This window comes from Pyrgilauda ruficollis, unplaced genomic scaffold, assembly GCF_017590135.1.
Source record: "Pyrgilauda ruficollis isolate IOZ18807 unplaced genomic scaffold, ASM1759013v1 scaffold3, whole genome shotgun sequence".
In the NCBI taxonomy this organism is placed as follows: domain Eukaryota; kingdom Metazoa; phylum Chordata; class Aves; order Passeriformes; family Passeridae; genus Pyrgilauda; species Pyrgilauda ruficollis.
This window is the reverse complement of record NW_024524377.1, coordinates 17,936,805-17,961,217: the sequence shown is the minus strand read 5'-3', so window position 1 is coordinate 17,961,217 and position 24,413 is coordinate 17,936,805. Positions and strand designations below refer to the sequence as shown.

The window sequence follows — 24,413 nt, the reverse complement described above, 5'->3', positions numbered from 1 at the left end:
GCTGCCATGGGGGCTCGGCTGGGCGCCGGCGGAGCGCGGCGCTCGCTCGGCTCGCGATCGTGTTTGCGCATGACCCCTCCCCGCCTGCGCCCTCCCCTCCCCTCCCCGGCGGCAGCGGCGGCGGCGGCGGGGAAGGTTGGCCTCAGACACAGGCGGCTGCTCGGCGGCGGCGACGCAGTGCAGAGGTGCGGGCAGGTTGCGCTGGCCCCGCGCCCCGTCTCTCCCGCGCCCCGCCTGCCTCCGGAGCTCGCTCCCATCCGGCGGCCTCCCCGCGCCGGTGTCGGGCCGGCCCCCCGGCCATGAGCGCGGCGCTGGGTGTCCCCCCGCCGCGCCGCCTTCCCCGCCGCCCCCGGCGGCTGCCGGGCTCCAGGAAAGTAGCTTGATGAGTGTCCAAAGTAGCAGTGGAAGTTTGGAGGGGCCGCCATCTTGGTCCCGGCTCTCCACGTCCCCACCGAGCCTGCAGGGCTGCTCCGCGGCGGCGGCGGCCTCCCAGCTGCACGGCGCGCCGCCCGGCAAGCCGCCCAAGGAAGGTAACGAGCGCGCCGCGGGGCTGCGCGGGGGGCCCGGCCCTTGGGGAGGGGCCCAACCACCGCCGCCGGAGGCCGGTCCCGGGCCGCTGGGAAGCGGCGGCGGGAGAGGCCGGTGCCCCCGGCGGCGGCGCGGGGTCAGCGCCGGGCCCGGTGGTGGTGAGCGGAACCTCGGTCGCTGGGCGAGCGGGCCCCCGCCCGCTCGTCAGCGCGGCGGCGCCTCGTTGTTGCCCCCCGCGCCGGGCCGCGGAGGGGGACCCGCCGTGCTCCCTCCGTCCCCGGGCCGTCCGCCTGCCGCAGCCGCTCGCGTCTCCTCGGGCGGCCGCTCGCCGCGTCCTCCCCGAAATAGGCTCCCCTCCGCCAGCGGCTAAGTAGAAGTGCTGCGCCGGAGGATGCAGCCGCTGTTGCTGGAGGGAGTTGGGCACTTTTGGCACCGTGGAGGTGGGAAGAGAGGGGCCGGAGGTTCGTCCCCATGGGGAAAGCGCCCTGGGGGGCGGCCGATTTTGCGGCTAGAAGTGACAGGGCGCCTTGCGGCCGCCACGGAATGACTGCAACTTTCTCCTGTCCTCCATCACGCCTTCGATGATAATATTTTTCTCCTCCCTCCCCTGCTCCTCCCCTCTTGTGTTACACCGACAGCGACAGCAGGGTGTTGTGGGTGTTTGCAGGGAATATCTGTATGAAGGTTATGAGCAAACAAGTCCCTTCGCTGTTCCCTTTCGGGTATTGTCTGCTTTTCCTCCTTGTGTTGTGTTGCCACAAGATGTAGCAGTTATACAGCTAGTGAGTTGTTCGGCGCTTTTAGCTAAAATAACTACTTGCTGAACGCCAGTTAGTGACGGAGGAGAACTTTTGTGCACAGATACTTGCATACCGAGCAGTTGTATAATTGTAATTGATTTGCCCCAGATTAATGAATACCATGTAGCATTTCTTGTAGCATCTGCAAAACGTCATCACCCAAGCAGGAAACTTGCTAACTTAAAATAGAAATAGTTGCAAAGTCGGAGAGTCTTTGTTTTTTAGGTCTTCCTGTGGTTGCTTGCTTGCTTTTTGGGTTTTCTTGGGTCTTTTTATTTGGTTGATAAGCAATGTAGGGACTTAGTAACAGGGATTCGACATCCTGAAAATGTATAATGCAGTCTGGTTTCTCCATTTTCCACACCAGTAGTTGTCAGACTTGTATCACTCTGTGTCACTTTTGCACACGCTCCTGCAAGTAGATTGACATGAAACGCTCTAGAAAATACCTGGGAAGGAATTACGGTATATGTTAAAGATGCTGAGTAAAGTGGCAGGCATTTTGTGCTCATCTTCTCTGGGAAGCCAGAGCTGTTAGAAAAAACACTGCCAGCAGCCAAATTCATAGTTTTAGGTTTATTGAGAGCAGGTTTCTTCACTGTTGCAACTCTTGTTATGAATATACATGCAGGTAATACGTATATGTAGGATGTTTTTGAATGTATTTCAAATACCTGCCATACAAGTTTGAAATGAGTATTGCAATATAAATTATGTATCTGTTTATTTTAACAAAAAATGTTGGTCCTTGAGTAGCTCTGTTGAGAAAAGAGAAATATTTTTTGTGAAGCTCATTTTCAGTATGATGATTATGCTATTTACATTTTTTTTCTTACAACTCACGCTGTTGGATTTTTCCGGGTACTGTAATTTACATCCTCTAATACAGATTATGGGGTAAAAGTAATCAAAACCTTGGTGTTTGTTTGGTACTGAAATGTGTTGTATTTGCATGGTGTTCCTGGGTTGCATTAAATTGTGTGTCCTTGCTAGGTAGCTCCCTGAAAATGAGCATAAGCTGCCATGCTTGGGTTCATGTTTTGCATTCATGCTTGTGGGATGTTATCAAAACATCTTACTTTATGTATATATGTTTTACAAAGAAGTATCTTGCCAGAAATCAATAGGCCCTGAAATAGAAATACATTAGTATGTTCATAGACGTTGCTTATGTATGTGAAAAATAGATGCCAGATTAAACTAATAAGCAAGGAATATTTGCAGTGCAGTGTGTTTATGGGAGCCTGGGCTGTCATCAATTCTAAACTGGTGATACCTGGTGATGTTAATGGAGCTGGTGAGTTTTGGAGCAGTGCACAAGGCTGCTGGCCCATACTGGATCACAGCTGCATTGCTGCTGGTGCCAGTTTTGAGTGGGTAATATTTACCGATACAGCGCGTTTGGCACTTGTGCAGAGCTTCTTTCCCAGCCTGGCCCTTCCTGTTTGTGGATTAAAATCCCTTTGGTTGGCTCCTGTGAGAGTTATGTCCCTGTTGCCTTTGGAAGTGCAGACCTTCACAGAGTGTACCACGTGTGCTGTGGTTGATCTGACCTCACCTGTGAAGGTCTGGTATCAGCTCACATGTCTCACATGGGCATTTGAGGATTCTGGTTTATTAAGAACAGAAACCCTCAGTACCTTAATTTAGGAAGTTCTGAAAATATTTTTGGAATCTCTAATAGGAAAAAAGCAAGAAAGGAAAGCTCTGGCATATGTAACAATTGCACAAACAGGTTTTAAAAAATTGGCAATATCTTGTCAGTATCAAGAGACTACTTGGAAAATAGGGGAGAAATTAGAGGAAATAATATTTTAAAATATTTTAATCTTTTAAAATGTGCTGCAACATTGCAGCAACATTTTCCATTAGATGCTATCTTCTATATCTTGGTCTAGAGTGGCCTCATGCCTTCACTGTATTGATTTGAATTTATGTTTTGAAATTAAAAGACTGGGATGGACTTGAATACAGTTGCAGCTGTACACTTTTACTGTATAAGAACTATCTCTTCTTTGCATTTTAGTGTAGCTTGTAAATGTCTGTCGTTCTGTCGGTTGTTTTATATTCCCATAACTTATGTGTGGTATATGTGGTCACTTAAGAGCCCTGCAGTAGATGCTATCAGGAATTTAGGAGGTCTGTTACGCAGTATTATTTTACTTACTGTACGTGTGGTTGTGTGACTAAATCTTGTGCCATAGCTCGCATAATTGCAGTCGCACAATTTCCTGTTTGAAGTTTCTTTACTTTTGTCTGCTTTATGGGTGTAACTAAAAATATTAAAGCACGTACCTGCAAAGTGCTGTTTTGTAAATGGAGAATGTTCAGACCAATGCTGACAAGACAGAGTCGGAAGAGATTCCACAGATTGCCTTGTGTTGGAAGGGACTGTGGAGATCATCTAGTTCAACCCCCTGCCATGGGCAAGGACACCTCCTGCTAGACCAGGTAGCCCCATCCAGCTTGGCCTTGACACTTCCAGGCATGCGGCAGGTGCAACTCCACAGCTACTGGAGGGTCAGCCTGTTCCAGAGTCTCACCACCCCCAAGTAATAAATTATTCCTAATATCTAATCTAAATCTACTCTATATCCATTTAAAGCTGTTGTCCCTTGTACTGTCCCTTCATGCTCTTGTTATAAATCTCTGTCCAACTTTCTTATAGGCCCCTTTTAGGTACTGGAAGGTGCTGTTTGGTCTCCCTGGAGCCTTCTCTTCTCCAGGCTGAACATCACCAACTCTCTTAGCTGGTCTCCATAGCAGAGATGCTCCAGCGCTCTGATCATCTTCATGGCCTTTGTCTGGGTTCTTCCAGCAGGTCTATATCCTTCATTGCTCTCCAGGTGGGGTCTCAGCAGAGTGGAGTAGAGGGGCAGAATCCCCTCCCTTCACGTTAGAGACATGCTGCTTTTGGTGCAGCCCAGGACAGGGTTGGCTCACTGGGTGGTACTGCAGTGTCTGGTAATTAAGCATAATGCTTTGTAAGTTATTTTTTGTGTGTGCTGTTGGCTTTCAGTACTCTGCTAAAAGCAAAATAGAATGCCAGATAGAACTTTGAATTAATACAACAGGAATGCAAATTTCAACCCAAATTTATATATGATGGCAAAATGGTGAATAAACTTAAGCCATGCATTTGACAGTCTTTGAAGAAGTTATGTTGTATGGGTAGAAAATTTTGTTGTGACTTCTGTATTAAAATTTGATAAATGTGTATTGTTTGTATTTATTGTTACCTAAAATGTGATGGTAGTTATGTGTCTGAGCACAAAGGTACAGTTTATTTCCTCCTTAAGTTTCCAGTCTAGAAAATGTTTCTAGATGCCAGGTTCTATCTGTATGCTACATACAATATATTAGTCCTTGAACATGAAAGCTACCTGAATCTTACTAAAACTTCCAGGGCTGTTGTTTCCTGTTGTTTGCATGTAGTGTAGAGCCTCAGCTACTTTATTTGCTTTAACAGGAAGTTCTCAGTAAGTTTCCTTTCGTCATTCAACTGTAGATTTAAAATTTTATGGATTTGGCCAGTTTATACGGGGGCAGAAAAGAACAGGAACACTTTTGTATTTAAAAATGATGGCATATTTTTACTCAGAATGAGCACAGCAATCATAAAAGGTCATTTAGGCTGGCTGTAGCATGAGCAGGTGTTGTCTGAGATTAATGTTGTGCCAGTGATACACACAAATTTTAGCTTGTGATATTACTGCTGGTTTTGTTGAAGATGTGATTCTCATAGTAAGCTGATGCTTATGCCAAATTCTTTGGAGATCTTGTAGTATGTCCAAATGAGAAATGGGAAAGGAAACGTTTTTTAATTCAAATCCTTTTTTGAATCTGGTTTTATAAAATGCAAGTGCTGTAGCAAATAGTGTAAATTAGTTCTTGGCCAACTGATTTGTTTTGATTCTGTTTTATTCTGCCTGGAATGGAATTTCCCATTAACCTATTCTATTTTAAATGGAGAGGGAATCGACATAGGGACAAGATGTTTATATTTATTATCTCCATTCAAGTAAAAAATTTGTTATTTCTCTCATTCTTTTTTCCCCCTGTTTTTTCTTGTTTGCTTTTTCTTTCAGCAAGTAATTTTTTTCTCCACCAAGCTGAAGTAAACTTGCTTGTTAGTAACAACTATAGTCTGCAGTTAGTACTGACATTTCTTTGGATTTTCGTAGAGCCTGATAATCCTAAATGATTGCAAAATACTGTTGTGACTGCTGGGAAACACTACCATATATATGTGCATCATGATCAAAGTTAGTTGTATAGAATTTTGCTATCTTAAGAATTGAGATTATGGAAATATGACAGGCTTAAATAGTCCTTCATGCTTTTTGTGTTCTTGGTATAAGGTTGTGTTTTGAAGTAGTACTTGCTCCCAATCCATTTACTCCCATACTAAATTCTTTGCTTCCATGCTGAGCCTTTTTTCAGGAGAAAAAATGTTCAAGTTAGTAAATTGTTTTTATGCAGTAGAGTAGCTCCTGAATTGTAGCTAAAAAGCATAAAAGCACACAAGTGGGAGGAAGAAAAGCTTTATGAACTTCTTTCTGTTTGGCTTGGTGTGTTTCAGCTATAAAAGAGGAAAAGGCAGATTTGGGTTGCCAAATTGCTCTGAGTGGATATGAAGCGGGGTAGAGGAAGAAGAGCGGTCAGGGTTTCTGTTGAGAATGCCGGTACTTCAGTTGTGATCGTTGGAGAGCAGTTAAACAGAAGCTGGCCACCATAATATAACCCAGTTTTTCAGGTGTTGCAAGTGGAAAACTTCTAATAGTTGCTGAAAATAACAAGAAACAAGTACTGCACTTTATGTTCAGTATTTAAGGACCAATTTTCTAGGAGTAGGGAAGCATTAGTGAGCATCAGAAGGTATTTTGGATCCTACATTTCCCATCATCTTGACTCCATCCTTATTGAGATGCTTTGTATGGGGTAGGAAGTAAGGGTCTGCTTCCTTCCCAGGCACCTTCTCTTTGGAGGTCTTACTCCTTTCTTCCATTCCTGAGCAGAGCAATGGGATTTACTAGCAGAAAAATCTTGGCACCTAGGCTTTTCCTGGGGAGGATGTGGTAGGTGGCAGGACAGTGTCTGCTTGTAAGCTTTAATTCACCTCAGATTTAGTCCTGGAAGAAAGGAGCAGGAGGTCTTAAGTGAAGTTGGACATGCTGAAGATGCTGGGGGAAGACTGGGACTGTGTGACCCTTTGGGATGGGTCCATGCTGGAGGGATTGACTGAAATCAGAGTGACTGTATTATTAATCATGACTTAAATCAGTGAGCAGGAAACCCTGATTAAATAATTGTTTTTAATTTTATTTTGCATTTGTGCTTAATTATTTTTCCTAAAGAAAAGTTGGTTCTAATTGGTCTAATTTGATCATACCTCTTGCTAGGCAGGAGAGGGCACATCTATATGCATTTGTTTAAGGAGTTACACTGCTTAGATTCTTAATGTTTAAGAATTCCCCATGCTTTATAGAGCTTTTGGCTTTGTTAGTTAAATAAAGTGAATTCTAATTGTGCTACATACATAATAAGAAAGAAATATATCCAAATGTGCTTTGCATTTAAACCAGATAAGGAGAATTGTCTGTAGTTTGTGAAATGAGTAAATTACTTGCGGTCACCGTGCTTTGCGAAATTTGGAGTTAATAGATCAAATCCAGTCACCAGTCCTTTGTGTCCATCATTTGGAAGAGAAAGCCAGGCTTTCCTGCTTTCCAAAAAGGTTGTCAGTTGCTCTTCAACAGTTCTGAGTAAGCCAGCTGCTGAAGTGCTTGAGCAAACAAAAATGGCTGAAGCAGTTGCTGGTGAAAGCTGATCCAGTGCTTCAGAACTCAATTCAGGCAGCTCACCCACAGCTTCCAGTGATGTGATGGTCTGTCTGCCAGCAAAGCTTTCACATTTATAATGTTTGAATATTTTTCTCTTTTATGAATTTAGTAGATCATAAACTTTAAACCTCACCATAGATTCTTCTTGCACCAAGCTTCGATTAAACGTTTGGTGATGAAGCATATTTTTAAAATACACAAATAAGAAAAATTGCCTGCTTTGTGCTCAATAGCTTCAGCTGGAAAGGCTCTGAAGCTGACAACTGTCCTCCAAGGATTTAGAGGGACAGCTAGTGATTGTTGAGTGGCTACACAACTGCAAGAGGAATCTGGTCACTTCGGAGTGGGAAAATTAATTTACTGGAGCTTTTATGTGAAACTGGATGTCACAGAGAAGGTTGGTATTCCCTAGGACCACCTCTGCTTGCTGAGAGGTGGCAGCAGGAGCATTAGGTAGTGTATCTCGCCTTATCATATCTGTGGTTTTAATTAGGTGGAACCTTAAGGCTGCAATGCTTTCTTTATAATGTCCTTAAGAACAAAGCACTCTGAACTTCATGTTTTAGGAGATGGGGATGGTGGTAAGAAAGTCCAGAGTGCCTTTTACAGGAAATGAAGCCTGACCATAGTTATTTGGGGATTGAGGAGTACTTGATTCCATTTCTATGGACTTCTAATAGATCTATACCTATAAGAGAATTTTTTTTTTTTTTTTGTGAGGAATAAAGGAAATACTGATGCTTTTAGAAAAATCTGTGTATGATGTCATGCACCCCCAGACTTTGAGCTATTTAATTTTGTGACTGCCTTGAACTGAAAGCATGTAGATACCTCAAACACTGTGTCTTGCATCTGTAACTTTTGGTGGATTGCTTTTTTTTATTAGTTTTTTAATAAGTAAACAAACTTCTAAACTATATGCTGAAGAGCAAGAAATTGGAAAGTAATCTTATAAATAAATATATGAGTTTCCTAAGTCTGCAAATCTGAAACAGTATAATTTAAATCCTGGTCTTCTCACTCTGGGACTGTGGTGCTCTTGGGATCATGTAGATTGACCAGCAGGGGTGTTTCCCATTTCTGTTCTCCACTGTGGAACTCTTTGGCTTCTTGGTTCTATGGAGACAAACTCAGATAATGCTACAAGCAGGATTTTTAATACTTCTTTTTTTCCACTCCTGTGGCTTAGACTAATCCAACCTGTACACTGCTTAGCTGTATTTGGTAAATACTATTTTTTCTTCTAGTTAACGCTTTGTTCTCATAGCTTCCACAGTTTTGTCCTTCATTTTGCAACAGTACTTTAGCCAATTTTAGTGTATATCCTAATCCCCTCTTGCTAACTACTTTGCTTCTCAAGGATGTTAAAGCCTTTTCTATTTCTTAGATTATTCTTAGTAAAAGTGATGAGAAAAGTAGTGTCCTTTAAGAAGTTGATATTTTCATTATAAAGCAACCAAAAATAAAATCCACACATTATCAATACTAATCACTTTAACATCTGTAATAGTCAAGAGTGGTGGTGGTCTAGGGATTGTGATTATTTTTATAAAGTAAGTTTTTTTTATTTTAACTGTGGTAGCAGTCATTGTAAAGAGTGGTTTTGATATTGGTATTACTAGGATTTTTCTTAGGGTTTTTTTTTTGGCAATTCAGTTATTTCTTGAGCTGGTAGTTGCTGTGTCTTTGATACATGTTTTAGAAGCTTCTTGACTATTAAATTAATGTAATGGTTTAGTTTCAGTAGTTTTAGTCACAGTACTAAGGTTTGGTAACAGGCTGTCTTGTAAGCTCTCCACAAGCTTTAACTATGAATAAAGTGGAATAATTCTTATAGTCCTTGTGTTCTTAGTCTTATGAAGGGTCATTTTGAGGAGTGGGATTTTAATATTTTAAAGTTACAAGTAGGATTCAAATACAAGTAATTCCTGAAGATGCAGGTTTAGAATTTTTAAATGAGATTTAAAAAGCACTTTCTGCTGTGCATGTTATGGCCTCAGTTTGCTTTTCTGAAGTTCATTGCTTACTGAATTTATGTACAATCAGATTGCATATTGCCTCTTTGTAATTAAATTGTATTACTAAATGATTGTGGTACAAATAATACTTAAGAGGAGTTACACCAGTATTCAAACTCAAAAGCAAATGTCATGTTGGTCTTCCTTATTAGATGGTATTTTGTATTCTGCATTCATACATGATTTTTTCTCGGTTGCTTGCGTGGTGCATGCTACCATATCCAGAACATGCAAGTGGTTACTATTAAGGGACCAACAGTTTTATATGTCCTGAATGTACACATTTTTACATATACACAAACCATTTTCTCAGTGAACTGTTTTATCATTAGGAATACTAGTGTTGCTGTTTCTCATAAACAAGCTAAACTTACACAAAGATTTCAGCTGCTTTTTAGTAAAAATGTTCTAAATTCCTGTTGCTTATTATTACATACCTCTTAAAAACTTGTTTCATTTTTTCATATACGTAATGTTGTTACATGTGATGGTGATTGCAGGTGGTACAAAGATTGGTAGCTGGATTAATCATGCTGGTTTTGCCATACCATGAGTTTCAGTTTTTGGTATTGTTTGCTTTTAAGCAGAAGAACAGAAACGTGTAAAGTTCACAACAGCCTGGTTGTGTATTAGATGATGCATTAATACTGTGTTTCTTGTATTTTCTCCCTGTTTCTTATACTTGCAACATATATGATAATTTGGGTATGAAATAGTGAAGCTATGACAATGAAATCTCCAGTGAATTACCCTAATAGTGGCAGGGTTTGGCTTTTCTTCCCTCCATGTTGTGTGATTGCTAGTTGACCTGATTTGTTCTCTTGGCTAAATCACAACGTGCTGTTCTCTGAGCCTTTCACTTGTTTTTTTTCTTCCAGAGAAGTGCAAACAACAGGCACCAGTCTCTGCCAGTGTCTGACACCACCTTCATGCTGTTTCCCTTAAATCTTTCTCTTCAAGTTTTTTACAGCTATTTTTGCTATTTTTTTGTGTGTTGTACCTGTGGCTTTGAAATCCCATCTTTCTAAGGAAGCAAGCAATGAGGCAGCAATACCAGTGACTATCAGAAGTTGCAGAATTTGGTAGTATGCCACTATCCCTGTTGTCCCTGGATGGGATGTGTGCTCTTTCCTACACCACCAGGACACTCAGCCTGCCTTCTCCCACTGCCAGTTTCCCTTCCTGCCTGGTGTGGACTGCACGGGTGACCTCCAGTAGCATCCTGCTTCTCTGCTTCCCCTGTGCTTCTCTAAGCAGTGCTCCTCCTGCTCAGTTTTCATTTGTGCATGCTGTTGATATTGCGGGTGGGAATCTTTAGGTGCAGGGAGTGGGTGGGTGCAGTAGGAGCAGGAACATTCTGGGTGTTTGAGCTCCCATGCTCGGCTGGAGGTGTGCTCAGTGAGACCGTGGTCCAAGGATGTGCCCAGGAGTCTCGTCCTGTGTCCTGCAGCACATCTCATGCAGGAGCTCTGATTAGTTCTGGCAGCAAGGGCGGGTGCTTTGTGCTCTTAGGATTTTGCAGTCACAGGCTCCTGTGTCTAGGAAGACTGGAGGGGAATGCTTTATCTGAGGTGTCAAAGTTCTCACTGACCACAGTTACCCCTTGAGGAAAGGTGAAATCCAGTTTTAAAGTTTTTGTGGGTAATAGTTCAAATGAGAAATTTTTGAGAAATAACATATGTTGTTAATGTCATTTCAGTCTTTAATGAAATTGTTAATGATTTTTCAGGTTTAAGTTAAGACAAGTTGTTACAAATGCTTGTTGTTACATCCATTGAATCATGGAATTTTTTTGGTTCATTGTGTCAATGTTCCAAAGATAGTGAGTGGAAGAGCTTATTTCTGAAAAAGAAGCCATTTTTATTGGAGTTTTCTCATTTGATAAATAATGTTGTTGGTATGTAGTACTCACAGAGCAGCATTTTGTTGTGTGAAAGCAGTAGATTAAAGCAGTGACTCAGTGTTTCAGGTAACTACCAAAGTAGGTAGCATGACTATCTATTAGGGATCGAAAGGGTTTCATTAGAGTCTAGACTGATTTTATTTTAACAGTTAGACCCAAACCTGCCCTGTGTACTCAGTTATTTGTGTTGCTATTTGCTACCTTGTATTTAGGAGTTTTCCCGTGGTTAAACTTTATCACATGTTCATATTTACTGTGGGAAATAGCTGAAAGGGACCTAGCTGCCAGCTCTGGGGGCATGTGGTGTGTGTTGGCCCTGCCTGTGGTGGGAGCTCCTGCTGGGCACAGGCAGGGCGAGGAGGGCAGCTTCCAGCTCAGCCTGTTTGTTCTTCAGAGAACTGCTGCTGATGAAACTTTCTCCTTACTGATGTGTTTTTATTCAGTTGCTTTGAATATTGCTGAAGTTGTTGTCACTGAGACAGCTCGCTAAAGCAGCAGTCTGGGGTGGGGGGTGTGGTGGATACCCCTGTGCACCTGGAGACTTGTCAGGGTCTTGGCCGTGCCTAACTGTAGGGCAGTGGTCTCGTCTGGACTGTTTGAGTTTTCTTACTGATGGAAGTAAGCCTAGTCTGGGTCTGGGTCCTCTCTTAAGTCCATCATCTGTTTGGTGATAGTCTATTCAGTTTTAAAGCATTTTCCATATGGTTAGCTGGTGCTTAGTTACCCCAAAGTGGATCAGTTGTGTTAAATGTGCACCAGATAAAAGGCATCCCAGTTTGTCAGATGTTGGTAAGGTGTGCTGCTGCCTCCCATAGCATGGTCTGGTCTGTCTTTGTTAAGTTGGCTGCAGGAAGTAGGCTCCACAAAGCCCACTTTAACCATCCAAGGGATTCATGGTACTCCCCTGCCTCTGGTGTGAGCAATATATTAGAAGGAGAAATCCTGCTTTATCTCCTGTCAGATGTGGAGGAGAGGTTGGATCACTCTTTCTTTTGCTAAACTTACGCCTACAGTGGTCCACAGAAGGCAGTGTAACATCCTTATTCCTTGAGAATAAAAGAGCAGTAGTACTGTGAGTGTTCAGGTGCTTCTGCATGGTGGATGATGTTAACTACAGATGAGTATTTTTACTGGTGTCTTGAAGTATGTTTTGAACATATGCCTGAAAATATTATTTTGATTCTTAGTTTGTGATATAAAAGACTTATAACGCTACTCTTTCCTAATTTCTGGTTGCCCCTAGGGCTTTAACTGCATTTTTGAAGTTTTATTCGTGTGATTGCAGACTGTGTTCCACGAGGTTCGCTTAGCCAGCAAGATGGGCACTTCTTAGGAAGGGACTGTGTTGAAAGGAATGAAAATCCCTTCTGTTTTTTTTCTTCTAAAACTTGAATGAAAGTGATAGTATAGCAGAAAAGAAAGCTGGTTTAAAATTAGGCAATGAGCTTTGGATAGGAGAAATGGCTGTAATGCAAATTTCTTTAATGATAATGCTGAGCAAAACTAAAACTGAATTTTTGACAGATGATTACATAGGATGTTTCTTTGTGTGTGAACTGAGTGGATTTTAAATTTTTAAAAATGTTCAGTTCTCAAAGTTGCAACTGAATTCAGTGTATGCTGTTGGTATCAACAGGCTGTGTAGCTGTGCTGTAAGGAGTAAAAAGCTTGAAATATTCCCTTCCCCCCCTCATAGCCTTAAACCTAATTTTTACGGATTCATGTGTCATTTCATGTAAGTAATTTTTTTTCTCTATCTGTAGAATGAACAATGCTACAAGGTCCCACAAAAATGTAGGTATAGTCATTAACATGTCAGCTCTGTTTGTGTGTAATTTGTTTAGTCATGTTCTGAGAGTCTCCTCCCTACAAGCAACTTTGAGGAAATTAGTTTCTTCCCATGTTCAGTGAAACTTGGATTGTTTAAGATGTAAATTAAAAACAAACAAACAAACAAAGGTTTCGTTCCAACCTGAAGGAGCAGTAGCTAGTTGCTGTCTTCTCTGAGCCACCACCTAGACAGGGTGCCTCCAAGAGAGCACAGTGAGCCATCTCACAGGTGGAATGGCCTGCTCAGCATCCTGCACAGGATCCCTATTGCACAGACCCTCTGGTGGTGTGGTGGGTTGTGGTGAATCTTGTGATTCTGCAGTCTAAATATCTTAATATATGTTAATTTAATACCATTTTTTTGTGATTAGCTGGTGCTTAGTTACCCCAAAGTGGATCAGTTGTGTTAAATGTGCTCCAGATAAAAGACATCCCAGTTTGTCAGATGTTAGTAAGGTGTGCTGCTGCCTCCCTGCTATGCTGTGTGGGCCATACAGGTATTTTGAAAAAGGAGGAAATTAGTGTGGTTACTGGAGGTTAATACCTTTCTCTTAAAATGCTGTAGTGCAAAAGCCAAAATATTTAATGTATCTTGTAATTACAATTAGTGGTGAATTTACTGTCCTGGTTTAATCTTAGAAGTGTCATGAGCTTTTTTTCATGTTGGATGTTAAAATTGTATGGAGGCGGATGTTCTAGGTGATCACAATGTAATAAGTGAAATAGATGAATATATTTGGAAATACATACCATTTGCTTTTTTTTAGTTTCTCATTTAGAACATGTTCCTCGCCATGTCACAACAAAACCTACACAGATTCAGGGTTAGGTCCTGCAGTCAGCAGTTTGTCCTGTGTGCTCTAGGGAGCAGAGCACTTGCCTCGAGGGTCAGTGGGCTGTCTGTTCTTGGGAGATTTTGAAGATCATGAGGGTAGAAATGGCAGTAGGAGCTACAGGAGTAAGGAGATTAGGAAGTTCGGGGAATTAACAACTGAAATATACTTCTCTTGACACAAATGCAGCTTTCAGATACTAAATGACTGGTATTGTAGCTCAGAAAAATAAATTTATTATATTAAATTGTCAAGGGGTTTTGGCCTGCTCTCTGCTTTATGGGTAACTTCAAAAAAATTTGTTTGGGGAAAAGCTGCAATATCTTCTATTTCTTCCTTCATAGTTTACTTTTTCTGAGGAGGGTGAGGACCAAAAGCCCTATGGGAAAAGACATTGCTTGCTCTGCTCCTGCTCAATAGGTGACCTCTGCTTTTAACTTCCTTTCCACTCCTTCAGATAGCAGAAGCTACTGTTTGTTTTTGATATGTGCAAAAGGCCTGTGCCATTTTAAATTCTTGCAGAACAGCCATTTTGTGGACGCGAGCTCTCGGTTTGCCTCCTTATAACTGAATACTGCAAATAAAATTTGCTCTATTTTCTGGTATTTCTCTAGGTAGATGTTTCTTCTTCAGGACTGCTCCTGGCTTTTAGTACTTTTCAGCATAGAAATAAATGGAGGGATGGAGTGTAGTGAACCTTTTGTTCAGAGTGGGGTGATTGGAGGGTATCACAAAACTGGTGTTATCTTGTGACCTGTTAGTCTGCATCACCAACAAGTGACCCATGTACTTGCTTCAAGTGACCCTGTGCTTCTCCCTGCTCGCTGCCTCTTCCCCAAGGGGACAGGGAGCAGCTGGTTTTGCAGCAGATGAAGCTGAAATGGGCATATTCTGCTGCTCTCTTTCTATTTGGATACCTCTTACAGAGTTGCCTGGAAGCAAGAGTAATTGCTGCACATTTCTCTACATAGATGAAGAGGGAGATGTAGAGATAGGCAGGCAGCACGTCACCTGCATATGTGCAGCTCAGGCTGTTAGTTTTTATCTCTCTTGACATAATGTTGTGTTCAAGGCAGATGTTTGCTACATAGGCAGGCAGTCTTTTAGTGTTCTGCCACAGATGTCTTGTTAACTTTGGCCAAAACAATAGGTACTTTCTGAAAAATATAAATAGGTTTTTTTACCTTATAGAGGGATTGTAAGCATAAACTTGTCTGTGCATTGCATATCTGTTTATTGTAGTGGGAGTAGTACAGTGTAATACATCAGCATTTACACTGCTCTATAGGACACTAGCAAGGACTTGTTTTACTTTTGATTGACAAAGGCAACCCAAATGGGTGCCATCATATTTTCTTTTAACTTTTCTTCTAACTTTGTAGCGTACAGTCATAAAGCAATGTATTTAATGGCATTTTTTCTTAACCAGAACATTGACTTTTAACTCTGAAGAAAGAAAAGTTACTGCTTTTGACCTTATAACTGTGTAGTAAATATTCCCCTTCCAGGAAAAAGCTGCATGGAACCTAGATAGGATTGTTTAAGGCCTTTTGGGAGATTTTAGAGAGGTTAGGATCACATTTATACATGCACATACTGTAGTGGTCAGAGATGACAAGAAACATGAGGTGGATGTGTTAGCTGGCTGTCCAGTTGCTGCCAAAACTGACAGTTGTCTGGAACAAAACTTTATTAAAAGCACTTTAAAAGAGAGCTTTGTATCTCTGATTATTCCGTCACTGTAGCAGATGTTCAAATCAGATGCTGTCATTAAAAATGAGTTTTCCTGAAGATGCATTTGTTTTTCAGTATCTGTATATTTGTTCTAAATGGACTAAATGCTTAGAGCAGTATTTTAGACAGGGAGAGTTAACTAGTCAATAAACCTGGTCTCTGTTATCGCTTTCTTTAGCAATGAAGAGTGCAAAATGGTCAGTGAGGACTGCCTTAACAAACCTATTTTTTTCTGTTTCTTTGTAACATTCAGGCTCTGGCAGCTTGCTATTAAGTGGTAGAAGTTTGCATTGTTGAAAAAACACCAAAATCCGTATCTCAAATCAGAACTTGCTCTTGGTAGTTCAGAAGAACATAGAGAACAGTTGCAAGTGAGGAATCCAGATATTTTAAAAAAGCAGGTAAATGTGACACTTGGGATGATATAGCAACAAATTTCAAAGAAATGGATGTTATTCTTTGTCATGAATATGTTCAGGATATCACCTGTGTAGTTTGTATATGTTCAGAGTGTTGACTTGTCAGGCTTGTTCTGTATATGGTATTGTAGCCAACAACTTGAAATACTTGGTTTTAGCAATTTTTTTATTATTTAAACTGTTAATTCTATGAGTTCTGTGAGAATAAGCTTTATAAATGAGGGCATTTCCAGAAGGAATATTATTCACTGGTGCTACTTTCTCGTGGTGGGTTTTTTTGTAGTGGCTTTTCTGTTTTATTTTTATAGGAGGGCTTTCATGATGGGGAAAGATATTGCAGACTGGGACTTTGACATAGGAAATACACTCTGATCTTGCCTAACTCAGTACTGTTCATAAGAGCCTAAAAGGCATTACTGGACATGGAGAGTGATTTTGGGTGTGGGGAATTATTCTTCCAAGTGAACTGTTCTGCAGTGGGGCACAGCATGTGTTTCTGTTACAGTGCCCATGAACTGATCTCTTGAATTCAGTAAAGGTGTGCAAAGGAGAGGAGACAATACAGTGATACCAGTCTTCAAAATGTAGCATCCTAAGTGCCATTGAGGGGTGGCAATTCCAGACAAACAGCTTTTGATCTGTTCGTGATACAGAAATACAGAATCATCAAGGTTGGAAGAGACCTTCAAGATCATCCAGTCCGACCATTAGCTTAGCAATATCATTGAAACCATTGTATATCACTCAGATCTAGACACCTCTTAAACATCTCCAGGACTGGTGAATCCACCACCTCCCTGGGCAAGTTATTCCAGTGTCTGACCACTCTAAAAATGAAAAAGAAATTTCTAATATTTTATCTGAATTTCCCTGTCTCAGCTTAAGGCCATTTCTTTGGGTCTTCTCACTGAAAGCACCATGGCAGCGCCCGGCCCCCACCTCACTACAGCCTTCCTTGAGGGAGTTGTAGGGAGCAATGGGGTCCCTCCTGAGCCTTCTCAAGACTAAACAACTCACTCAGCCATTTCTCACAGCACACATTTTCTAGACCTTTCACAAGCCTTGTTGCCCTTTATTTGACAGGCTCCAGCACCTCAATGTCCTTTTTAAAGTGAGAAGCCTAGAACTGAACGCAGTATTCAAGGCGTGGCCTCAGCAATGCTGGGTACAGGGAGAAATACACTGCATGTTCTTTCAATTGTTGTTTGTCCCTTCATGCCCTTCATTCATCACATGAAGCATTATTCAACAGACTCAGGAAGGACCTTGCCGTGGTTCTGTTGCTCATAGCAGTATTTGCTATGCTAACGCTTCCTGTACACAATGCACATGGAGTTTTATTGAAAATCTGGGAAATGGATGGATAGATAGATAAATGGATAGATAGATAGATACCATGTTGAATGTTCTGTGCTATATGTTATTTTCTCTTTATTAAGTAGTTCATACTTGCCAACTCCTATCCCTAATACAAAAAATCCCCCACACTGTAAAAATAATAATAATAATGGCATCATAATTTCTGTGGCAAGATGAGAAAAGTTTGATTGGTGAAAAATTCCTTCAAGAAAAGCTGCCAGAAAGAAAAATCTGCCTAAAAACTGACCTATTATATGGTTTTACGTGCCAAATAAAACGAAATGTTGATTCATTAATAATTAATAAAATTAAAATGAGACACAATATACCATTGTTTCAATGAGTATTGTGAAAAAATAGCTTTCAGACCATCAGCATCATTAATTTAGACTTCAGTCTTGAAAGCTGTCATAGACATACAGGTTTTACCATTTTTTATGCTTAGATATAATTTTTAAAGGTGCTCAGTCAGTTCTAGCTTTTTTTTCCTTTTCAGGTCTTTCTCTTACATTACTGTTTGTCTTTCTTGGGTACTGCACTGCACATCAAACAGGTTGTATTTACACCTGTGCAGTTGCTGTCTGTGGAATCCAAGGAAAGTGTAATTTCTTGTATGCATACATAGGGGAAATACTGTCACTCAGAAATTTCTGAGAATTCTTTATTCAAGCATTACTCTTGAGCCAGGTGTATCCTTCAGGCAGTTCAGTTGTACTTCCAGGGGGTAGAATTGGTAGAGGGACTAGTCAGAAATGAGGTGTTGCCTAGGACAGGGTTGCATGCTAGGTTTAGCCCCAGTTACAGTAGAGTAGACCCCAGGGATCTGTTGTCCTCTGTTGTTTGAGTCACTTGCTCCCTGAGCTCTCAACAAGCCGTTCTGAGCTACCATCCTTGTGGCGTATACCCACTCACATGAGCGTATGTTTTTGGTCTGTGGCCAAATTAAAGCATTGGTAGGCAACTTGTAAATTCATCTCTGCCTCTGCTGCCCACAGCCATCTGATGAGACACATAGTCCTCAAGAGATCCCTAGAATACAGCGCCTAGCTGAAGGCAGGGAGAATTAAACGTTCTTAAATTGTTTCCCACAAATGTCTCCTAGCTGGTCTGGAGTTGGCCCAAGTGCTTTATTCATAAGTCTTTTTTCAAAGGTGTTGGCAGGGATTCCCCTCAGGACCGTATTTCTCTGTAACTCTCTCTTCTTTTCCAGGTGTTGGCCACAAAATTGAATCAAAAATTGGCAGCACAGACATGAAGTCTTAAGATCGTTAATGATTTTTTTTAATGTTAAAGAATTGATTTCTGTTACAGAATGATTAGCAGAAAATTACTTATCTATCCAGCAGCCAAAGTTTTCTTTATTTTAGATCAAGTTTCTGGACTGTTGAACTGTTGGGAATAAACAGTGTTCAAGAGCTACTGTAAATTTAAAAAGATTTCCAAAAGGAAATACACTGCTGCATCTTGGGGACAGAAAGGACATGGAATATTTTCCTGTTCTTTGGGCACTAGAAGAATTAATTTTGATTAACCCAGCAATCTATCCAAAATACATTTCCTTGTCAACTTTTTAGTCCATGGGAAATTGGTTAGAAGTTACTGTGTTTGGGGATATTTTTTTCCACATCAGAAAAGCCTTTAATTCTTTGCTTAGTATTTTAATAAGTTTCCATCCAGCAATTATAGAACTGTAATCGGCATATATAAATGTATCATATTTGTCAAAAACTGCTGTCTTTTTATGTTCATAGGATAGGGTTTTTTTCTTGTACTTTTAGATTTTCCACAATTGTGCTTTTTTTAGGCTAAAATTTGGCAGTTAGATTATTTCCCTCCCACAGGTTTTATGTAGACCAGAGCCTGATCTGTCTGCTAATTATCTGTCTTTTACCTCCTCAGTCTCCTTTAGATTAATAAGAAAAGCCTGTTAAGTTCACCTAGGCACCTTAGCAGTGGTAGGGGGGTGTCTGCTGTGTTATGTGCTTCAGTGTTCTCAGGTGCTGAGAAATACTGCATTTTCACTGTGCTTTAACATGACTCTTGATTAATTAAACGGATTCTGTTTTTTCTTTACCCTGGGCTTCGATATGTCTCTGTCATTAGGATTTTCTTACCTTTTATGATCTTTTCAAAAGGCTAGTTTCACTTGAACATCAGGATATATATTTTATCCTTTCCTGTTTCATCTACCTGCCACTGTTAGTTTCAGATACAGCTAAGGTTTTCAACTTGAATGTAGTACCTTGAACTTTTTCAGGTTACCTGTTGTTTGGAGGTTATAGTAGCTACACAGTCTTCTGTAAAAGAAGTTAATCCTGTTCCTTGGGAAGTCAATGCTTTTAAGCATTTCTAAACTCCCAGGTTAAACTTTGTCATGAGTAATCTGTAGCTGTTTGTTCAGTATTTCGGAAGAGCTGTAACCCTGGGGCATTGGTAAGTAGTGTCCTCTAGGTTTTGGATTGTCTGGACATAAATATAGTTCTGGGATTTTGTTTTATTTGCTTTGCTTTAAATCTCAGACATTGTCTCTTTTTCTCTGCCCTACTGACTGCTCATTTCAATTCAATGGGACCTTCTTGATGTCAGGATTGTGATTCACATTGGATGGTGATGTGCTTCAAAGGATTCTGCTAAGAATGGGCTGTATTTTTGCTGTTACCTTGAAATTGAACTCTTCTCAAATTAAAACTGCTTGGCTTTATGCCGTTATACTAGCATCTCAACTTGATTTCTTAGCACATTACTCATTTTCAAGGCTGTTTCCAGTTCTGTTCTCTGTGATTCCCAAAACACACAATGGAAGAGAGACTATTCAAGACATGGTTTTGCAGCACAGGTCAATTTTGTGACTTTGGTTTTTTGTTTTATCAATTTCAAAACCCCACTTCCCAAGTGTTCTATTTTAAATTGAACAGGTGTCATTTTCCAACTTAGAAATCAGGATTTCCATTCATTCCATACAGTTTGATGTTAGTTGTTTTGCCTTGCTTTTTCACTTGGCCAAACTCATATTTTAGTGCTCCCTCTATTCCTTCGCTGACAACTTATCCTGGATCACTTTATTCTCCATTGGCTTTTGCAAGGCGCTGAAAGTATTATCTGGAAGAGACCAAGATCAACGTTTACCTAACTGCATAATGGTTTATTACCAAATAGTTTGTTATATTAGCTTCATTAGCCTATTTTCCTGGAAAGTAAAAAGTCCTTTCTGGTTGGTTCTGCAGTAAGGAAAACCCAGACTTTCAGAAAGACAAAAAGGGAAAAAGAAAGAAGTTGAGTGTATAGTTTGATTGGTTTGCTTATGGGTTTGGTCTGGGTTGTTTTTTTTTTCCCTAAAGGAAGCAAGAGAAGAGCTCAATTAAAAGGAAATACATGTGGATGCAGATAGCTGTTTTCATGTTGGTGAACGGAGAAAAGTAGTTGTGTGGCCTCATTTTTAGGAGACTGCTTAAGGGTTTAAAAATCTGGGTTTAGTAATTTTCTGTAGTCTGTTCAGCAGTTGATATTTTAAATCTTTTACCTACTTGCTGGTAAATGTGCATTCTAGAATGACAAGAGCTATCATACTCAATTGTTAGGAAGTTAAATTATTGGAGCATCAACATAGTGAGTGGGATAAAACCATATTCCAAACTGAAAGAAACAGTTACTTAAGGACTTCAAGGATTGCATTGCAGTGCTGTTAAACAGTGGTTTCTATACTGGGAGTGGTTACTATGCTTAAAGTCTGGTTGGATACCTTTAAAGGAATCTTGATGAAAAAACAGATAAGGGAGTGAGGGCAAAAAAACCCCCCTGCTTTCCAGGCTGCTTTTCCTGCTATTGAAAATGTGTACACTGCCTCTCTGCGTCCTTTTTTGCCCCTTGCCCTTTTAGCTGGATATTAGTTAGAATTACTGTTCTAAAGGATGCTACTGCCATTGGGGAAGACTACATGACACCAATATTATCAACCTTAATGTGAAGTTTTCCTAAAAATATGCTGCACAGAACTCTCATACTGTGTGTTTTACCATAAAATCTGAGTGCCTACTAGGAGCACATCAGGAAATTCAATTTACATTTGGGCTATTGTTAAACTGTCTTTTTCTATTCAACAGATAGGTCTCTGTGTTGAAGTATTTTGCTTGGGCATTAAAAGCTATATGCATATAAATGCATTAAAGAAACCAGACCAAACCAGTTTGGCTTTCACTTATGTGAAAGGTGGTTTGTGCTGGCCTTGAATTCAGGAGAAGGGGGCCTCAATCTAATCTGGAGAGTTGTTCTAAGAAGAATCTGGCTTGTGCATAATGAACTTTATCTTCATTGTAGAAAGCTGACAATGTGTGAAGCTGTTGATCTTTCTTCATTTCAAAGCTGTAATTGATGGCCAGATAATAAGAGTCAATTCAGAGTAATAAGAGAGTCAAAGATAAATACTGAGTTGCGGAGCTTGATTTCATATTTTTTGGAAAAGAAAAATAGTCTGATATGTCAGTCCTTTGTGTTTGGATCTGCAATGCTGTTCTGTGTAGTCTACCGGTGTTCAAGACAGAGGTTGTAGTACAAGAGTATCACAAAAGATGCAGTTTTAGAAGGTGAATAATTGCAGCTGCAACTCTCTGCTAAACCTTTTCTCCTAAAATATAAATTTTATTGAGGCCTGAGCAAGTACTTGGTTAAACAAGCAGATATTTGCAAGTATACATGTATTTGGGGGTGTAGAGCCTTAAGATACAAGTGTAGTTGCACTTCACTGTTTTTTAGTCACTGGTTCTGAAGTGTTCTAACTACCATGGAGAATCCTTTGTGGCTTTACATCTCTCTAAGATCTTTGCTAAGGCAGAGTATCCTATAATAGATTATAAAAAAGCTTGCAGACTGCTGCTCTGACTAAGAACTTTGAGTTGTGACATACCCTATTGCTTAAGAAATTCTCAGAGGGATTTGGAGTTCTTCTCAAAAAAAAATTCCTGCTAAAAATGTCCTTTTCAGTACAAGGTATCTGTATATATTATATTAGTTTTTAGAGAAGAGGCTGTCTATCAGTCTGATGAAATAATGTGGTGGATATCACAATGTTGGCAGTTAAAAAAACTATCAGAAGAAGCATTCAGAATCTGTGGTTACAAGAAATAAAGGAATATAGTTTTTTAGGACTCTCTCATGAATTTCAGGTGGCCCTCCAGGTGTTCTTTGGAAGATAGTACATGTTTGAATGGCAGTGGGTGGTAGCATGCCAGTCTTTCCTTCAGCATCATGGTAAATATGCTGTAAGTACTTGTGTAATGTGATTGGATGTCCCTTGAGTTAGTGAGTTGGCCTTCAGGTGTAGGAAGGTGTAGGACATTAGGTAAAATAAGAAGTCTGGGTATATTTTCAGGACTGTAAGTCTTGTTGGTAGCAAGGCATTCTGTGAGCAGGAGAATTTATAAGGTCTAATGCTTAAAAAAAGTTACATGTCCCTTAAATTTAATATGTAATTTTTATAATTTTAAAAAATTGTCCCTCACATGAAATGCTTTAAAACTGTCAGTACCTTTAAAAGCAGGTAACTTGTGCTGAGAACTGAAGGTACAGAGCTGCTTGTTCTTGATGAAACAGCTGTGTGTTTGGATGTGGATGGTGTATTTAAATTACAACATGTATGAGGAAGGCAGTTCTTGGGATCCTTCCTGGGATTTCTCTCAGTGGAAAAAAGGTTTGAATCCAGCTTTTCTGTCTAGTCCTTTAAATCACAAAGATAGCAGAGTGCATATCGCTTTTCGGTTTTGGATATTTAACAACAACAAAACCCACACCAAAATAAACCCTCCTAACATAATAGCAAAAAAACACTTTGGCAGAAATAGTGAAGAGAATGCAGTGCATTCATTAGTGTGTGTAGGCTCCAAAATTTGAGCAGAAAAAGGAAGGATTATATTTTATCTGTGCTGTGGATTGCCCCTTTGCATGCTACATCACCGTTCTGACCAGTGAGTTAACCCAGGGGTACTGATCTCTTTAGTGCCTTGGTATCTAGACACAGTACATGAGACCTGGCAGTACTTCAGATGAGCCTTAGCTGTCCACAGTGATTGTTGCTTTCCCACATTTCATAGAAATGTAAGGTATGGTAGTGTCTGTTTCTGTAATGTACATATGGTTTTGTAATTGCTGGAGTTACATCAGTAATTTTAAGTGATCACTGAACTTCTGCGGGCAGTGACTATCAAATAGGCTAATAAATCAAAATATTGCTAGACCTGCTTCATTAAAGGGTTTACTTTGCTAAACTAAAATGCTTTTTTTTCATAGTGGCATACACTTAGAAACTTCTGCTTTTATAAAGCAAAATAGTAGTAATTTAAACTTTTCTGACAAATCTGTTGTGATTAGTTCCGTATGCTTTTTCAGAGCAATACTTTCTCATTAAGGTAGAGATTATATCCATACATACTGGGAAAGATATGCTGAACATATCTTCTTAAAAAAAATATCCTTACTGCACAGTCCATTAATGTAAGAAATATTTTTTATGCATATGAAAAGTGTTCATTTTATTATAGAAACCCTTGAAAGCAGTACACAAGCACAATTTAGGGAGCAAGAGTTTAAAGAGGATTCCTGATTATTCTGTACTCAGCATACATGTATACACAAACAGTTTTAAAGCCAGGGAGTTTACAATCTAAAGAATGTAGAAATTGGAGAAATTTTTACTAGGCAAGTTCAGTAGCAGAGTTACAACTGCATAGAAGCCAGCTGCAGTTTTAAACTGTGTAATTCCCTTGTGTTGTTGGAAAAGAGTCCTCCAGCTCTATGTATGGCTGTGTTTGGGTGTAGTAACAAAATGTGGTGTCTCCAACCTGCCACTCACTGTTTGATTTATGAAAAGAAGACTCTGCCACAAACACTTTTCCCAAATGTTTCCTTATCAGGTGCTTATGTCGTGGTGTGATTTTCTTCCATTGGAGGAGGTCTGTTACTTGTTCCCGTGGTAAAGGAGTGCTGATGCCTCCCTTGCTATTATCTGCCTTCCTGCAGGAGCAAGGGCAACTTGAATTAGCCAAATAGCAGAAGCAGTGCTTTCCCTACCAGAGGGGTTAGCTCTATGGCCAGGAGTGGCCAAAATGTCAGAAAAATCTGTCTAGGGCTTGAATACTGAAGATTTTGAGATACCCA

At 40.4% G+C, this 24,413-nt stretch overlaps 1 protein-coding gene across 2 annotated transcripts in view; it reads left to right on the top strand.

The window, feature by feature from the left end:
- The window catches only part of TLK1 (tousled like kinase 1), a 67,957-nt gene that overhangs the window by 266 nt on the left and 43,278 nt on the right, over positions 1-24,413 (top strand). Inside the window, exon 1 of one of the 2 annotated variants that reach the window (XM_041473177.1) lies at positions 16-530. The exons of the other annotated variant lie outside the window; for it this stretch is intronic. Coding sequence (XP_041329111.1) covers positions 383-530 — 148 coding nt within the window. The 5' untranslated portion in view covers positions 16-382. Of the gene's footprint in view, positions 1-15; positions 531-24,413 lie in introns of those variants that run through there. 2 annotated transcript variants of the gene reach the window in all.